Source organism: Eptatretus burgeri, chromosome 5 (genome assembly GCF_056783735.1).
Source record: "Eptatretus burgeri isolate ZD-2024b chromosome 5, Ebu_testis_v1, whole genome shotgun sequence".
NCBI classification, from domain to species: Eukaryota; Metazoa; Chordata; class Myxini; order Myxiniformes; family Myxinidae; genus Eptatretus; species Eptatretus burgeri.
In genome coordinates, this window is record NC_140965.1 from 33,668,853 (window position 1) to 33,683,852 (window position 15,000).

General features: G+C 47.4%; 1 protein-coding gene across 4 annotated transcripts in view; it reads right to left on the reverse strand.

The window, feature by feature from the left end:
* Positions 1–15,000, reverse strand: part of LOC147026193 (flavin-containing monooxygenase 5-like) — a 148,872-nt gene that overhangs the window by 127,472 nt on the left and 6,400 nt on the right. For 2 of the 4 annotated variants that reach the window (XM_085881330.1, XM_085881331.1), the window contains one exon: positions 4,379–4,511. The exons of 1 other annotated variant lie outside the window; for it this stretch is intronic. In XM_085881330.1, the coding sequence (XP_085737456.1) occupies positions 4,379–4,511 (133 nt within the window). Of the gene's footprint in view, positions 1–422; positions 953–4,378; positions 4,512–15,000 lie in introns of those variants that run through there. One more of the 4 variants, XM_085881329.1, reaches the window with a different exon arrangement.

Genomic DNA, 15,000 nt, shown 5'->3' on the forward strand with positions numbered 1-15,000 from the left:
AAATTGCTATTCGTTAGTCCCCTACCGGTTTCACAAGAGGGGACTAGAGGTGTGATATCCATCTGACCGTCTGTCTCTCTCACCTGTGGTTTTTCCAACTTTTTCCCCATACTATATAAACTTCTTGCAAAGAAATTCTCGCTCTTGTTTATTTTTGAATGGATGTGGCAGTGAGCCTGCTACTCTGCTGCAAGATCCCCTCAATATTGTCACCGGGCTACCTGTCACCGAACACGGATTAAATATTCAGGTGAACTTCAAAACTTTACTAAGGAACAAAATCCATGGGAATGTGATTAATGTACACAGTACACAATTCCTAATATGGTTCATGTACACAGTTTTACACATTTTTAAGTATCTGGTTCCTCGAAATTTTTCATAATATTAAAGTTTCAAAGAAAGCTCCGCTCCAAACGCACCTTGTATCGCCACAGCCCCCCGATATCTTCGCTCTGTTCATAGCACGTAGGCTCCAAACCTTCATCGAGGCAGCATTTGATGGACGTGAGACCACTCACTCCAGCTCCGATGATACACACTCGCTGCACGACCATGATTCCTCGTACGAAAGATGAATGTCTACCAGGTGTTTACCAGCTGGTGAGTTGAGGCAATGTTTACCAGGTACCAAGCATGCTCACCAGGTCAAATCGCTCAACAGTTTGGAAGCAGGTTGCTATTTTGACACGAAAATGCACTTCCTTTGCTTAAGTTACAATTCCAATTGCCAATGCTCTCCGTAAATGCTGGGACACCGCACTGCTTCATATGAACCTCAAAAGAGTTCAATGAGATTCAACTGCGTGTTCGAAAACAACCGGATTTGAATGCCCTGCCTGCTGTCAGACTTCATTTCAATACTTTGTGTTGTATTTCTTGTTCGCGTTTTGTTACTTGAAATTGGATATTCATCTATCCATTGCTTTTTCAACCCACAATGTTGTTGTAGATACTGTATTGCAGCTGCTTATTAATAACTTGTTTTGCCAATCTATATAATAGTAATTATTTGTTTACTTGCAGAGTTACCTGGCGTTGCCAGGTGGGGGGTCCTGAGAAGTGGGAGAAGCAGGAGAGCCGGCAGGCCTGAGAATGGGGCAGGTGGATTGGTGTTTGGAGAAACTGTGGTGGAGGATGAAACCGAGCTGTTAGGGGGGAGGGGGGAGGAAACTGTGTAGGGGGCAGCAGAGCCAGAACATAAGTGGGCAAAGGGGTCTTAAGTGTCGAAGTCTTAAGGGTCTTACAGGTCATTGGGGCTTTAATGGTCTTTGAGGTCTTAAAGGTATTCAAGGCCTTTGGAATCTTAACCATCTTTGGGGTCCAAAGGGTCTTTAGGGTTATTAAAGTGTCATAATTGTGTTCGGGGAATTCAATGGTCTTAAGGATCTTATCTCCAAAGCATGTAGAAAGTCTTCTCTCAAGCATGTGAAAATAAAACAGAAAAAGGTCTTATGGTTCTTCGGGATGTTTAAAGGCCGAGGTTGTGGATGAAAATACACTGAGGACAACCCCTGGGTCGGACTTCATCTGTGTGCCAAATTTGGTAGTTGTCGGCCCAGCGATCTTTGCAAAAAAATGCAAACAGACAGACAGACAGACATCCGATGAATCTTATTTATGAGCTAGCGAGTTGAGGCAATGCCGGTTTGGGTTTATTTAAGGTCTTAATGGTCTTTAAGAGTATTCGGGATCTTAATGGTCTTTGAGGTCTAAAAGGGTCTTTGAGGTGTTCCAGCTCGAAAGGGTCTTGAGGGTCTAAACTCTAAAGTGTCTTTGGGTATTGGAGATCTTCATGATCTTTGGGATCTTAACAGTCTTTGGGGTATTCAGGGTTTTAAAGGGTCTTAATGGTGTTTGGGGAATTCATTGGTCTTGAGGGTCTTATAGGTCTTTGGGGCCTTTGTGGTCTTCTCTCCCAAACATGTAATCTCATCTCTGAAGCACATAAAGCCATTTCTGGGGAGATCTTCGGAGTCATTGAGGGGGGTCTTTAAAGGCTGTGGTTGTGGAGGAAAATAACCTTGTACCCAGGGGGCAAGAGTGGTAAACCAGACACGGTCTGCTATAAAAGGTTGTTGTATATGGTTGGATTCTTTAGACCCCCAGCAACGACTTCTGGGTGGACAACCTTTCCAACAGGCAACTGCAACTCTGCAATTCAAGATGGCGTCCAAGATGGCCGCCATATTTTAAAATCACCATAATGTCGTCAATTGTTATAGACGGGGGTCAATTTCCAAAAAATCTTAACCTGGAATTCAAATGGTGTTAATTTATGGCATACAAGCTTTTTAGGGGTATCGAAGGGTGCTGAACTCAAATCTGCTGTATGCCATGCTCAAAAGTGGCCCAAAAGGCATCAAAATTGAGAAATCCAACATGGCCACCACCGACGGGCTGAAATGTATTTCTGTACAAATCTTTTTGACTAAACAAGGTAGAAACTTGAATGAAATATGCTTTTGTCGGTTTTCATACATGGGGAATCCAACGCCATATTCAGTTTTGAGATTAAATGTGAAAAAAAACTGCTTGAAACTCATATTTATTGCAAAAATTTTCTTTTTTTAAGATGAATAATTTGTCGACCAGATAAGATCCACAAGTAGATTGACCAGATAAGATCCACAAGTAGATTGACCAGATAAGATCCACAAGTAGGTTGATCCTATGTGTTCAAGAATAAATTACTTAGTTTGCAGTTTTTTCCAGTTAGGATCGTCTGCATTCCTTGTTACTGCAGATCATCGCCGCAGCCAGTCACGTCACAGGAGGAGTGACGTCACCGAACAGTCTCGCAACTCCAGTAACATCACGTTTAGCACGAGTGCATTAACGTCAAAAGGAAACAGCCCCGTGGGCTGTGGTGCACGCTGTCTGGTTTATGTCTATTTAGTCCCGCTTATATATCTGTTTCTAAATTGTTACCAAGCCTCAACGTTGTAAGTATTCATGTACCAGCTATTTGATCGTTTTCTTATTGACTGATATTCCTGGTCATTGTTCCTCTGTTTTTAGTGAAACCGTCACGTCAACTTTTCTATTATCGTCACGTTAATGGTCTCCATCAATCGCTCATTTCATTCGTTAATGTCTATCATCATCCAAATCGTACCACTCTCCTCAATCGTCAATCGTCATCATCAACCTCATTGTCTCTCCATCGTGATATGTATAGTCATTCGTAGTCTTAACAGCACGTGCATCTTAATCGTCTGGTGTCCCATCTTTCTATCGTCAACGTCCTTTCATCGCTGAAAACATAGCTGAAGTCACAGACCGTACTCGAAAAAGACAAGTGTCACTGGAGCCACAGTCATAACTAGAGGGGGAGCACTCGGGAGAGTGCAAAACCTCCGCCGCCAATCCTGCTGGGTCACTCAAGTGAACCTTATATCTTATTCATTAAGTATGATGTCAACAGTGCTGAGAGTTATAGTTCTTTTCTCCAACATTTTTTGTGTGTGTGTGGGGGGGGGGGGTTGGAAATCACAAAACATGTAAAAATGCAAAAAAAATTTTTTCTCAAAAAATTTTTTTTTGGGGGGGGGGTTGGAAATCACTTAAAACATGTAGAAATGCAAAAAAAAAATTCTCTATTTTTTGGGGGGGGAGAGGGTAAAAAAAAATTTGGTGGGGGGTTTGGAAATCACTTAAAACATGTAGATATGCAAAAAAAAAAATTCTCCAACAATTTTTTTTGGGGGGGGGGGGACCAAGTCCAAAATCTAACGGCATGATCCTTGGACCATACCTAATCCCCCAACCAAGTTTCGTCGAAATCCGTCCAGGAGTTTTTCAGTAATACTGTTCACAAACAAACAAACAAACAGAAAGGGGTGAAAACAGTAACCTCCATCCATCTTCGAAGATGGTGGAGGTTAAAAATCATGTGGGCAAAAATGTCCATAACTGTGTGATCTGTAGTGGTGTGGGCATTGTGTGGTGTGCATGTAGTCTAGCATATCAGAAGTTTGCATGTAAGTGTAGCGTATCAATGGTTTGCATGTATTCTAGTAGCTAGTATACAAAACATAGTGGTGGTTTTGTCGCAGGTGATTGCATGAGCGGTACGATGATGACACAGGCAGAGAAACGGGTGCTGGAGGGAAGTTTGTCACTGAAAAAGGAACCCAAGAGGAGACGCCAGGACACTGACATTGACCACAGAAAGTGCATCATATGTCAAGGACTTGGTGCAAAAGGACTATATAATATCACAACAGACAAACTATTTTTGGCCATGAAGGCTCGACAAGATGAGACATTTGAGAGACTCAAACATGACTCGGCTACTGGTACATGGCTGATAGACAAGATACTCAAATGGCACAGTAAGTGTAGAAACTGGTACAGAATGAGAAGAGTTACAAACTTTCTGAAAAGAAGAACCAAGGAAGAAGTGATGCTGAAGACTTGAACCAGCCTGGGTGCAGCACATCTTCCCAGCATTCTAGGTTAACCAGGACCAACACACCAACATTTGATGCGAAGAATGCATGCCTCATCTGCAACAAACGGTGGATGCGTGGCAAAAAGCCAACATGCAGAGTATCCACAGAAAACAGTCAGCAGAACATCATAGAAAAGGCAAAGCAACTAAAAAGAGAGGACATTCTCTTCAGACTGGTTGGTAAAGGAAATGACATGGTGACCAATGATATTGTTACAGCTGTGGAAATTCGCAATACACCATAAAGGTTCCTTAGATTAGCTATGCCGGTAAGTGAGTGTTCAGATAGGTCCCCACCGTTGTTTAAAGGGATTTCTTCGTGTTCACCGGGCTGCGACTCTTTGAAATAGCCGTTTTTCTTTTTCTATTGTTATTGTGAACAAACTTCCATGCAAACAACAAGCCGTGTTGAAAACCGTCGAACGCAAAAGGAAACCAGAGGAGTTCCGATGGGCACGCGGATTTTTCCCGCCTGTTTCTCCGAGGAGTGTGATGGAGGCGGGGTGGGGCGGCTCGCCCCCGATTGGTGGACGCGCAGCGTGAGGTGGTCGGCGTGAGGGAACGCCCCTTTTCGGGAACCTTCTCGAAGGAAGGTGGAGACGAAAATGGGGAGGAGCGAAGGGCGGAGCCCCGTGCTATATAAGGCGGACCGCGCGCAAGGCTCACTCTCTCTCTGTCTGGGTCGTCGACGTCATCCTCTCTCTGTCGGGGTCGTGTTGGATTCTACTCGCTCTCTTGGTGGACGTCATCCTCTCGCTTCATCTTCGAGCTCTCTCTTTGTGGTCGAGGTCGGGCTCTCTCGTCTTAGCGTTGGGTGACCTGTCGGTGAAGGCGCGGGCCAGTGTCGAGTCCGGGCGACGCCTCAGAGACGCAGACGGGAGGCGCAGCCCTGCCGGCTGTGTGGTGCGAATCTGCGCATCTGGCTCGGGACGCCGGAGAGAACTCACCGACCACATCATCGCAAAGGCCCGAGAGCAGGCGCGGCTACGCTAGCTGCCGTGGGAACAAGGCGTCGCGACCTGCCTACCATCACACCTCGAGGGGTAACCAGCACTGTCTCGCGGGTCTTTTCGGTCATCCACGGCCCACGACCATAAAGGTTTACGAATCCCGTCAACCTCCCTGCCTATGGGGAGGGTTTTTCTGTTTTTGTATGCATGCTGTGGCGCCGTGTCCTGTTAAGTAACGACTGTGTAAGTGACTGTAGATAATAATCGTAGTCGGTGGTATTGCTTTGCTTTGTATTTGCCTTGCTTGTATATTGCGTGACTGCCCTTGCTTGTGTTGTGTGTGTGCAATATGTGCTTTATAATAAATGTCCTTGTGTGAAATGTATCTTTCGTTGCGTTTTCTTTCCCCATCGAAAATGCCATCTTGCATCGTGGAATGAGTAGTGGGTTTTAAACACCCGATAAATAATCTGAACCGTCGAGGTCGGCGATAACACCGCTCAGTTATCTCTGTAGCACGGAACGAACCGCTTAAGCGGTTCGTGTCCTAAGCCGACCTGCGGCATGGTGCAACCCCTCGGTAGGTTACCCGCGCGGGTATTTAGGTACATCGACATTCAGCGATTCACCCTATTTCGCGCGGGTAGAATGCGGACTGGGTTGTGGTGAGGTTAAACCCCCACCCGTGACTGGCTCCTGGCGGTAGTTCCAGGAGAGTCACGACTGAATTGTCCGTCCGGTGGGCGACGCGGCTGCCATTAGAGGTACGCGGCCGATCGCACGCCAGGCGGGCCAGAATTCGGAACAATATATTGTTACGGATTTGGAAACCATCTGCACACAGACAGTCAGAGTCCCTCAGCTTAGTTAATTTGATAAGTATGTGTTTGCAGTTTGAATTTTCCCTTTGTCTCATGGGGATTACATGTGTGCACTAGGTATAATTATTGTATAGTCAGGTTTGTTCAACCTTTTAACAACTACTACTACTGTTGTAGGCCGGGTATCGGCTGCGAGCACGACCGCTAGTTGGAGCAGCAGAGTCGACGCCACCGAACACCCGGAATTCAGATCGTTACCCTCGGATAACTCCGAAAGTACGGGTACCTGACAGAACCGTGATTCATCAATAATTCAGCCACGTGGGACAAGGTTATTTGCCAATATTCAAAATACCTAGAAACCCACGTGGCGAGCTACCGAGGAATCCACACCCTCGACGGAGCTCGAACGGGACGAGCCATAACCGTTCTCGACCCGTGCGTAACCCGAGCGGATGGTTACCGAGGTCCCGTTGGTCCAAATGCACAACCACTGCAGCAACGGCCTTTTTAATTCTCCCAACACGCACCGTGCTAAACCAATGAAGGAAAGGACAGAAACGAGCTGAAGCATTCAACAAATGGATATTTATTCACAACAGGGGGGAAAGGAACACGGAAGAGCAGAGTTAAACCGACTAAGCAATGCAATCATGTACAGCAAAAAGCACTTAACAATTCCTATTTATAGACGGGCTCACACACAGACGCACACCCAAGAGAAATGGACCCAAATGGTCTTTATTCGGCTCTCCAGCCGCAGAGGATAGTTCGGCTGGGAGTCAGGACGGCTGGCTACCTGGCCGCGAGCACTTGGCTGGACGTCCACCCCTTTACGGAGCTCCGGTCGCCAAAATATGGATCAGGCAGCCAGATGCAGACCAGCGCCAGCGACGATATGAGATCAGAGAACCAGACCAGTGCCAGCGACGAGAAGAGATCAGAGAACCAGACCCAGCGGCAAGATGAGACCAGCGCAGACTGACTAGATGACCGCGCCGTCCCGTCTTTCTTTTCTCTCCGGCGTCAGGGGCCGGGGTGGACGTGTCTCACCCCTCCGCACATCTCATTCGCCGGGGAAATCCGTCGTCTCTCCATGATTGGTCGGGGGGTGTGTCGGGGCATCTCGATTCCCCACCCCCGAAGAGGCTTTGCTTCTTTTGGAGCCTGCTCTGCACCCATTGGCCGACCACCTGTAAACTTGCTCGCATCTCCCTGATTGGCGAGAGGGTCGTCAGGTCCTCATGAACTCCGCCCACGTATGTGCTGACATGCACGTGTGCAATGTTGGAAGGAAGTGAAGGCAGATATCGTCGTTGAACGTTGTTGTAATTGTAGTAAGTGTAAAAATCCTATCTATAAAATAACTTCACAGCACATGCACACTTAATTCCCATTAGACATAGGGGAAAGGGAGCTATCTATCCACATTTACTTATCGAAATAACTGAGCTTTGGAGACCTGAATGTTGAATGCTCATGGCTGTCAGATTCGTAATACTACATCCAGTACAACAACGACAACAACAGCGTGCCGTCCTGCACTCGACCCAGTCGCCATTACGCACGTGTTTTTGGCTGAGGACGTGGGCTGAGCCTTCGTCGCCTCGGGTCGAAGCTCCGCACTGAGGAGGAGCAGAGAGCGTTTCCTCCAGCCAATGAGCGGAGGGCAAGCACCACACGCGTACCCCAGCCAATCGGGAGGCCACCACGAGTCACCTGACAACCCACCGTCCAATCAGGAGGCGAGTGGTGGAGGAAGGGGGAGAAGAAGCCCCTCCCTCTTCAAGAGGAGGAGTGTGGTTGTCTGGATCAGCGTTCGAGAGACGGTGACCATGGTGATTGCGGCACGGTCTGTGGTTGTCTGGACCAGCGTTCGGCAGACGGTGATTGTGGCGCAGTCGGTGGTTGTCGATGACCGTTCTGCAGATGATCTTTGTCGTGGCTGGAGCGGACTGAGACAGTGGTGATCATGGTTGTGCGGCCTCATTCGTAATGGTCATGGACTTAGGGTCATGGATTTGGGTCCCACCATGGTGGTTTTGGAGTTGGTGTGGCTTCACGAAGCGGACAGGTACTGCGGCCAGGCTTGACCGAGATAGAGCCACGGGGTCCAGTGTGTGTGTGTGTGTGTGTGTGTGTGTGTGTGTGTGTGTGTGTGTGTGTGTGTGTGTGTGTGTGTGTGTGTGTGTGTGTGTGTGTGTGTGTGTGTGTGGGCCCAATCTGTTAAGTAGGATTGTGAAGTACTTTTGCTCATTGTACATTGCCTGCCTTTTAGTCGTGATAACTCTGCTCTGTGTTCCCCTCCCCGTTTATTCTTTGTAAAATATACCCCTGTTAAATGTACCAGCTCGTTTTCTGTGCTTTCCTTCATTGGCAAGGTGTAGGTTTGAGAATTAGTAAGGCCGATATGTGACCACAGCGAAGGGAAATGCAGAGCATGGGGTTGAACCTGTAGGCAGGTCTGGAGGGCATGAAGGGCATAATGGTGGCACAACATGGCGGAACGACCGAACTGAGGTGGAGTGTGGAATGTGTTCGGCTCGCAATGGAGACGGGTGAGGTCGGGACGACGAACGCGCCACGATAATTAAAGGGAAAACGTGTTGGGTGAGACACGAGGGGACGACAGAAAAATTAAAAGAGGTGACGGAGACGCAGGAAATAACGACGAAAAGCCCGGAATTAACGGAAATAATAAACGAGGTGACAGACACAGAAATCAAAAGAGGGGAACTAATTAGATAAAGTAAAAGAAGAGCACACACACATCGAGTTAGTGAGGGACAGTGGGGTTGAGCTGGTGGAATGTGTTGAGACCCAGGTCGAGCATCAGAGTAACCTCCCTCAGGAACAGAGGGAGATGGTATGCTCCCTCGAAGTGGATTGCCACCAGGTGAGCGAGGTCGGGGGGGGGGTGAAGTGGTCGGGCCGAGCGAGGTCGAGCGGGTGCATGATGTGGCGGGGTCCATGCCGAGTTTGGAGGGGGGGTTGGATATCCCAGGACCCATTAGGTTAACACGAATTCCCTATGTGATTGTCCCGGAGTGTGTGACTGGTGTGGGTGTGTTGAAACGTGTGAGTGGTGTGAGTAACATGGCGTGCATGAAAATGGACGACGGACTGATCCAGACAGGAGATATGAATGGCGAGCCTGGAAGGCCGCAAAGGGTTAATTTGGCAACCCCGCCGGGTTCGCGCGACAGCACGTTCGGGGTCCATGGCGCATTTCGCGCATGGCCTGTACACGTGCGTCTGTGCGATCGCAATCTGGCGCTAGAATTCTCCATGTTGGACACAAGCCGGCCACGTGGACAGCGAAAATGTAGGCGAGTGTTGGGTGAATTTGGAACACGCGGGTTCCCACGTGGGCGCGTGTGCAGGGCATCACGTGCTGCATACCACGTTTTCTGTTCGCGGAATGCGTGGAGCGGGTCCATGGGACTATATGCTCGGGCGGGTCTGCACGGGAAGCTGAGCAGGTTCGGTATGCGAGTGACGTCACCGTGGATCTCGCAGCACGAAAGCCGGGTAAGGAGCACGTTGTTCACGCGTAGAACACCGCGAAAGCGAGCGCTGATTGCGGTGCGCAGGGCGACGACGAGGCCCTGGGTGTCGTCCAACGGAAGGGAGGGACGAGCGAGTCGCAGACCGCCACCTTGGCGGTGCAAGAAAAAAAAAGCCTCACTCCAAGTACATGGCCCCACAGGATGTGGCAAGCATCCTGCTTGGGCATAGGAGCATTGGTTATGGGAAGGGTTTAGTGTTAGGTAGACCAGCCTCATGGGGCATGAGTAGTTCCTCATGGGTTCCGTGGAATGAGTTAGTGGGAATTTAGGTTAGATTTCGAATGGGAAATGGATTTTGGGGGCATGGACAGACATGGAATGTGTCGTGGGGATGTAGCTTAGCTACATAGAGTTAAAAGGAACGTGCATTAGTTTAAGGGATGACGGGATAGCACGAGTTAGTGAGGGGAATTTAGTTAGCATAATCGCAGTGTTGTCGTGATGTGAAAAGAAAATGTGGGCCCAGTCTGTTAAGTAGGATTGTGAAGTGCTTTTGTTCATTGTACATTGCCTGCCTTTTATTCGTGATAACTCTGCTCTGTGTTCCCCTCCCTGATTATTCTGTGTAAAATATCCCCCTGTTAAATGTACCAGCTTGATTTCTCTGCTTTCCTTCATTGGCCTAGCATGGTGCGGGTTTGAGAATTGGTAAGGCCATTTGGTCCTGCGCGGCTTTGGTAACTTCCGCTCGGTTACGCCGGATCCGAGTCGGTGATAGCGACTCGATTCGGAGAAAGTCGGCCAAGAGTGTGGTTTCCCGGGTAGTTGGACGGCGTGGGTACTTTGAAAGAAATCACGGACTTAGGGTGTCTGGTTCATGGTTTCAGCGCCCCCAGGCTCATTGCTGGTCTTGGTATTCCAACGCTGGTGGTGTGGCAAAGGACATTGCCCATGTGCTCGTTGATGTTCGCTGGAGGATGATCCAGAACTGCAGGGTCTACTGGAGTGCTTAGTTCCTCAATACCAGCTACAGGCTTGTTGTAACAACTCTGAAGTTTCAGCTTAAACCCGGGAGAATGGTAACATCCCTTCCTCGGCTGGTTGTTGGCAAGCTCAAGGATGAGAGGGTTTGCCGTGACGCCACACTCGGAAGTCGACCGCCATATTCGTATTGTAAGTACGGGTTACAGCGCAGAATGATTTGACTCGGGTGAATAATTTTCTATTTTCCACAAATGTGACGATAGTCGATCTATCCTCGGTGGTTGTATTGTACAGTAAGGTCATCTGCCATGATTGAGAGAGGATTCCGTGCCGTGTCCCCACAATTGAGCGGAAGAAACTTCTGTCGCTTTAACTGTTGCACAATCTCTGCCGAGGGCAGACCAAGTCCGACCCCTGCATTGTCCTAATACCCAGGGGGCAAACCCCCCATTTTTTTGCGAAAACAGACACTGCCTGCTACAAAAGTTTGTTGTATATGGTTGGATTCCTTAGACTCCTGGCAACAACTTCCGGATGAAAACAATCTTTCCAACAGGCTACTGTAACTCCGCAATTCAAGATGGTGTCCAAAATGCCACCATATTTTTAAATCACCATAACGTCGTCATTCTATTCTATTTTCATGTGTAATACTGTTACGAATTTGGAAATCGATCACACGCAACATTCAGGTCCTTTAGCTCAGTTATCTCGGTAAGTACGTGTTCTATAGATAGCTTGCCTTCCATTGTTTAATGGGTAAATCTATGTAAATGCGCTGTGATTTATTTTAATAGTCAGAGTTCAATCAGAACAACAACAAAGAAGAACGACCTCTGCAAAGGAGAAGAAGAAGAACTATCCCGTCCCGAGATTCAACAGCGTAAACAGGAATTACGGTTGGGGTGGGTCCGGCAGAAAGCAAGGTAAACAGCCCCCAACTGCGGTTGCGGGGGGCAGCGCACGAGGGCGAATTAGTCACTCCGGAAGTGATGCGGGGCTGAGAGGGATAAGAAGGGGACCCTCTGCTTGGCTCGAGGGGGTTGTTCTGGTGCTGGTTCGGTTTTTGCTCTGCTTCCTGGTCTGGTTTGGCTGGCTCTTCTTGGTTCGTGGAGCTCTTCGTGGTCCCTGCTTGGTTCCCGGCTTGGTGCGACTCCTTGGCCTCATCTTGGTCGGTGGTTCTTCGGGGAAGCGACGAATCTTCGGGAAGGATCGACGCCTCGTCTCACCAGCAAGTGTTCCAGAGCGCGTGGGGATCCACCGAGGCTCGGAAAGGATCGCGGCTCGCGGTGGTTGGAACCAGCTCGTCCTCGCTGGTGCCCGGTCTGAACAGCTGGAAGACCACACAAGGTGGAAAGGTCCCAGATAGGTCCTGGGCTTCAGCTCATCTGTCCCTCCAAGCTGAAGTCCGTATTAAAGGCATCAGCCACCATTTGTTGGGTGTGTGTGTGTGCGTATGTGTGTCCGTGGGCCCGTCTAACAAGTAGAAAACTGTTAAGTGCTTTGTGTGCTGTATATAATTGCATTGCATTTCTTATATTCGGTATAGCTCTGCTTTATGTGCTCCCCTCATTTCCCCCATTGCAGTATAAATAAACCCCCATTGTTAAATGTTTTCAGCTCGTCCGCGTTCCTTCTTTCATTGACTGAGCATGTCGTGTGTGAGGGATTAGTTGGCCATTGCCGTGGTTTCAGGATAATTCGGTCCGACGGTTCTCGGTGATTAAATCTGCTTGGGATCGCACACGGAACGAGCTTGCCAAACGGCTCGGTTTCGTACGAGTTCTATCGAGGGTGAAATTCCCCGGTCGTTGGACCACGTGGGTACTTAGGTAAATTGAAGTTGGCAATCGACCCTACCCCACTGTTGTCCATCCATTGGCGGATTTTGGTCTAAAAGGGATCCGTCTTCTCCGTACTTTTCCGGAGAAGTACGATCTGAATTCCGGGCGATCGGTCGAGTCGACTTGTGGCTCCGTCTCGCGGTAGCGCTCACGGCCGATGTCCCGGCCCCGTAACAATACTTCGTTGCTCTGGTTTTCTAGGTCAGGGAATCTACTTATGATGATTTCCAGAATTTATTTTTGAATTCCATTTATTACATGTTAATATATTATTTTAAGGCAACCATGACACAGAAAATCAATAATAACAATACACAGTAGTTTACTGTTATTGTAAGAACAATAATGGTACAGAATGGTACGAGTTACAAAGAACACAGATTACATGAGAAATGAACTACTGCACGTGCTTCACAGTTTGGAATGCATGCCAAATGGCTGAGGCAAATATTCGTAAAATTCATGTCGGTGATACACACCACAATGTTGCATCATATGAACAGGTCTACCACTCAATATAATGCTGCAATACAAGTGTCCATGTGAGCAGCTGATGGTATGCAGTTAATTGTCACTGTCTGAAGCTGCAAAAGAAATATCTGTTGACTGTTCATTTTGGCATTGTCTTTTGCATTGCTTGTAATCTGCTCGGAGGATCTTTGCTGCATGCCGAAGTGTACGATGCTTTTCATCCTCATGTTGCGCTGCTTCTAGGTGCCTCAGTTTCTCCAGTGCATCACCAAGGGGTATGGCTGATGCGCAAATGAATCCTAATCCACAGCTTTGATTAAGAATGGAAATTAGCTTGCTATATTTCTGTTGCAGCTTCAATCAGTGGGTGATAGATCGGTACGAGTCTGCTGTTTTTACTCGTAAATTCTCGTAAAATGGCCCTGTATTGGTCCCGCAGCGACTTCACCAAATGCCCACACATGTCATGGAAAAGGGAGATCTCTAGCTGTTCTAGGAGTCGTTCGAATGCAACATCATACAGGTATTTTTTTGTTAATTTCCCAGTGGGGACACGATGTGCTTTTAATGCAGCCATGCATGGCTTGTGGTATGATATCATTGGCCACCATGTCATGTCCTCTCTTTTTAGTTGCTTGCCTTATCTATGATGTTCTGCTGACTGTTTTCTGTGGATACTCTGCATGTTGGCTCTTTGCCACGCATCCACCATTGTTGCAGATGAGGCATGCATTCTTCGCATCAAAAGTTGGTGTGTTGGTCCTTTCATGCAACTTACGCTACACTTGCATGCAAACTTCTGATATGCTCGACTACATGCACACGACACAATGCCCACACCACTACAGATCACAGTTTTGGACATTTCTGCCCATATGATTTTTATGACTGTGGTTCCAGCAACACTGGTCTTTTTCGAGTACGGTCTGTGCATTCAGCTATGTTTTCAGCGATGAAAGGACGTTGACGATTTAAAGACGGGACACGAGACGATTAAGATGCACGTGCGGTTAAGATGACTACAAATGACTATACATATCACGATGAGGTTGACGATGACGATTGACGATTGAGGAGATTGGTACGATTTGGATGACGATAGACGTTAATGAATGAAATGAGCGATTGACGGGGAGCATTGACGTGACGATAATAAAAAGGTTGACGTGATGGTTTCACCAAAAATAGAGGAACAATGACCAGGAATATCAGTCATTAAGAAAACGATCAAAAAGCTGGAACATGAATACTTACAACTTCGAGGCTTGGTAAGAATTTAGAAACAGATAAGCAGGATTAAATAGACATAAACCATACAGCGTACACCACAGCCCACGGGGCTGTTTCCTTTTGACGTCAATGCACTCGTGCTAAACGTGACGTTACTGGAGTTGTGAGACTGTTCGGTGACGTCACTCATGTGACGTCACTCCTCCTGTGACGTGACCGGCTGTGGCGACGATCTGCAGTAACAAGGAATGCAGACGATCCGAACTGGAAATAACTGTAAACTAAGTAATTTATTCTTGGACACGTAGGATAAACCTACTTGTGGATCTTATCTGGTCGACAAATTATTAATCTTCAAAAAAGACAATTTTTCCAATAAATATGAGTTTCAAGCAGTTTTTTTTTCACATTTTATCTCAAAACTGAATATGCCGTTGGATTCCCCATTTATGAAAACTTACAAAAGCACATTTCATTCAAGTTTCTACCTTGTTTAGTAAAAAAGATTTGTTCATAAATACATTTCAGCCCGTCGGTGGTGGCCATCTTGGATTTCCTAATTTTGAGGCATTATAGGCCATTTTTGAGCTGGGCAGACAGCAGATTTGGGTTCAGCACCCTTCAATACCCCTAAAAAGCTTGTAAACCATAATTAACACCATTTGTATTCCGGGTTAAGATTTTTTGAAAATTGATCCCATCTATAACAATTGACGACGTTATGGTGATTTAAAA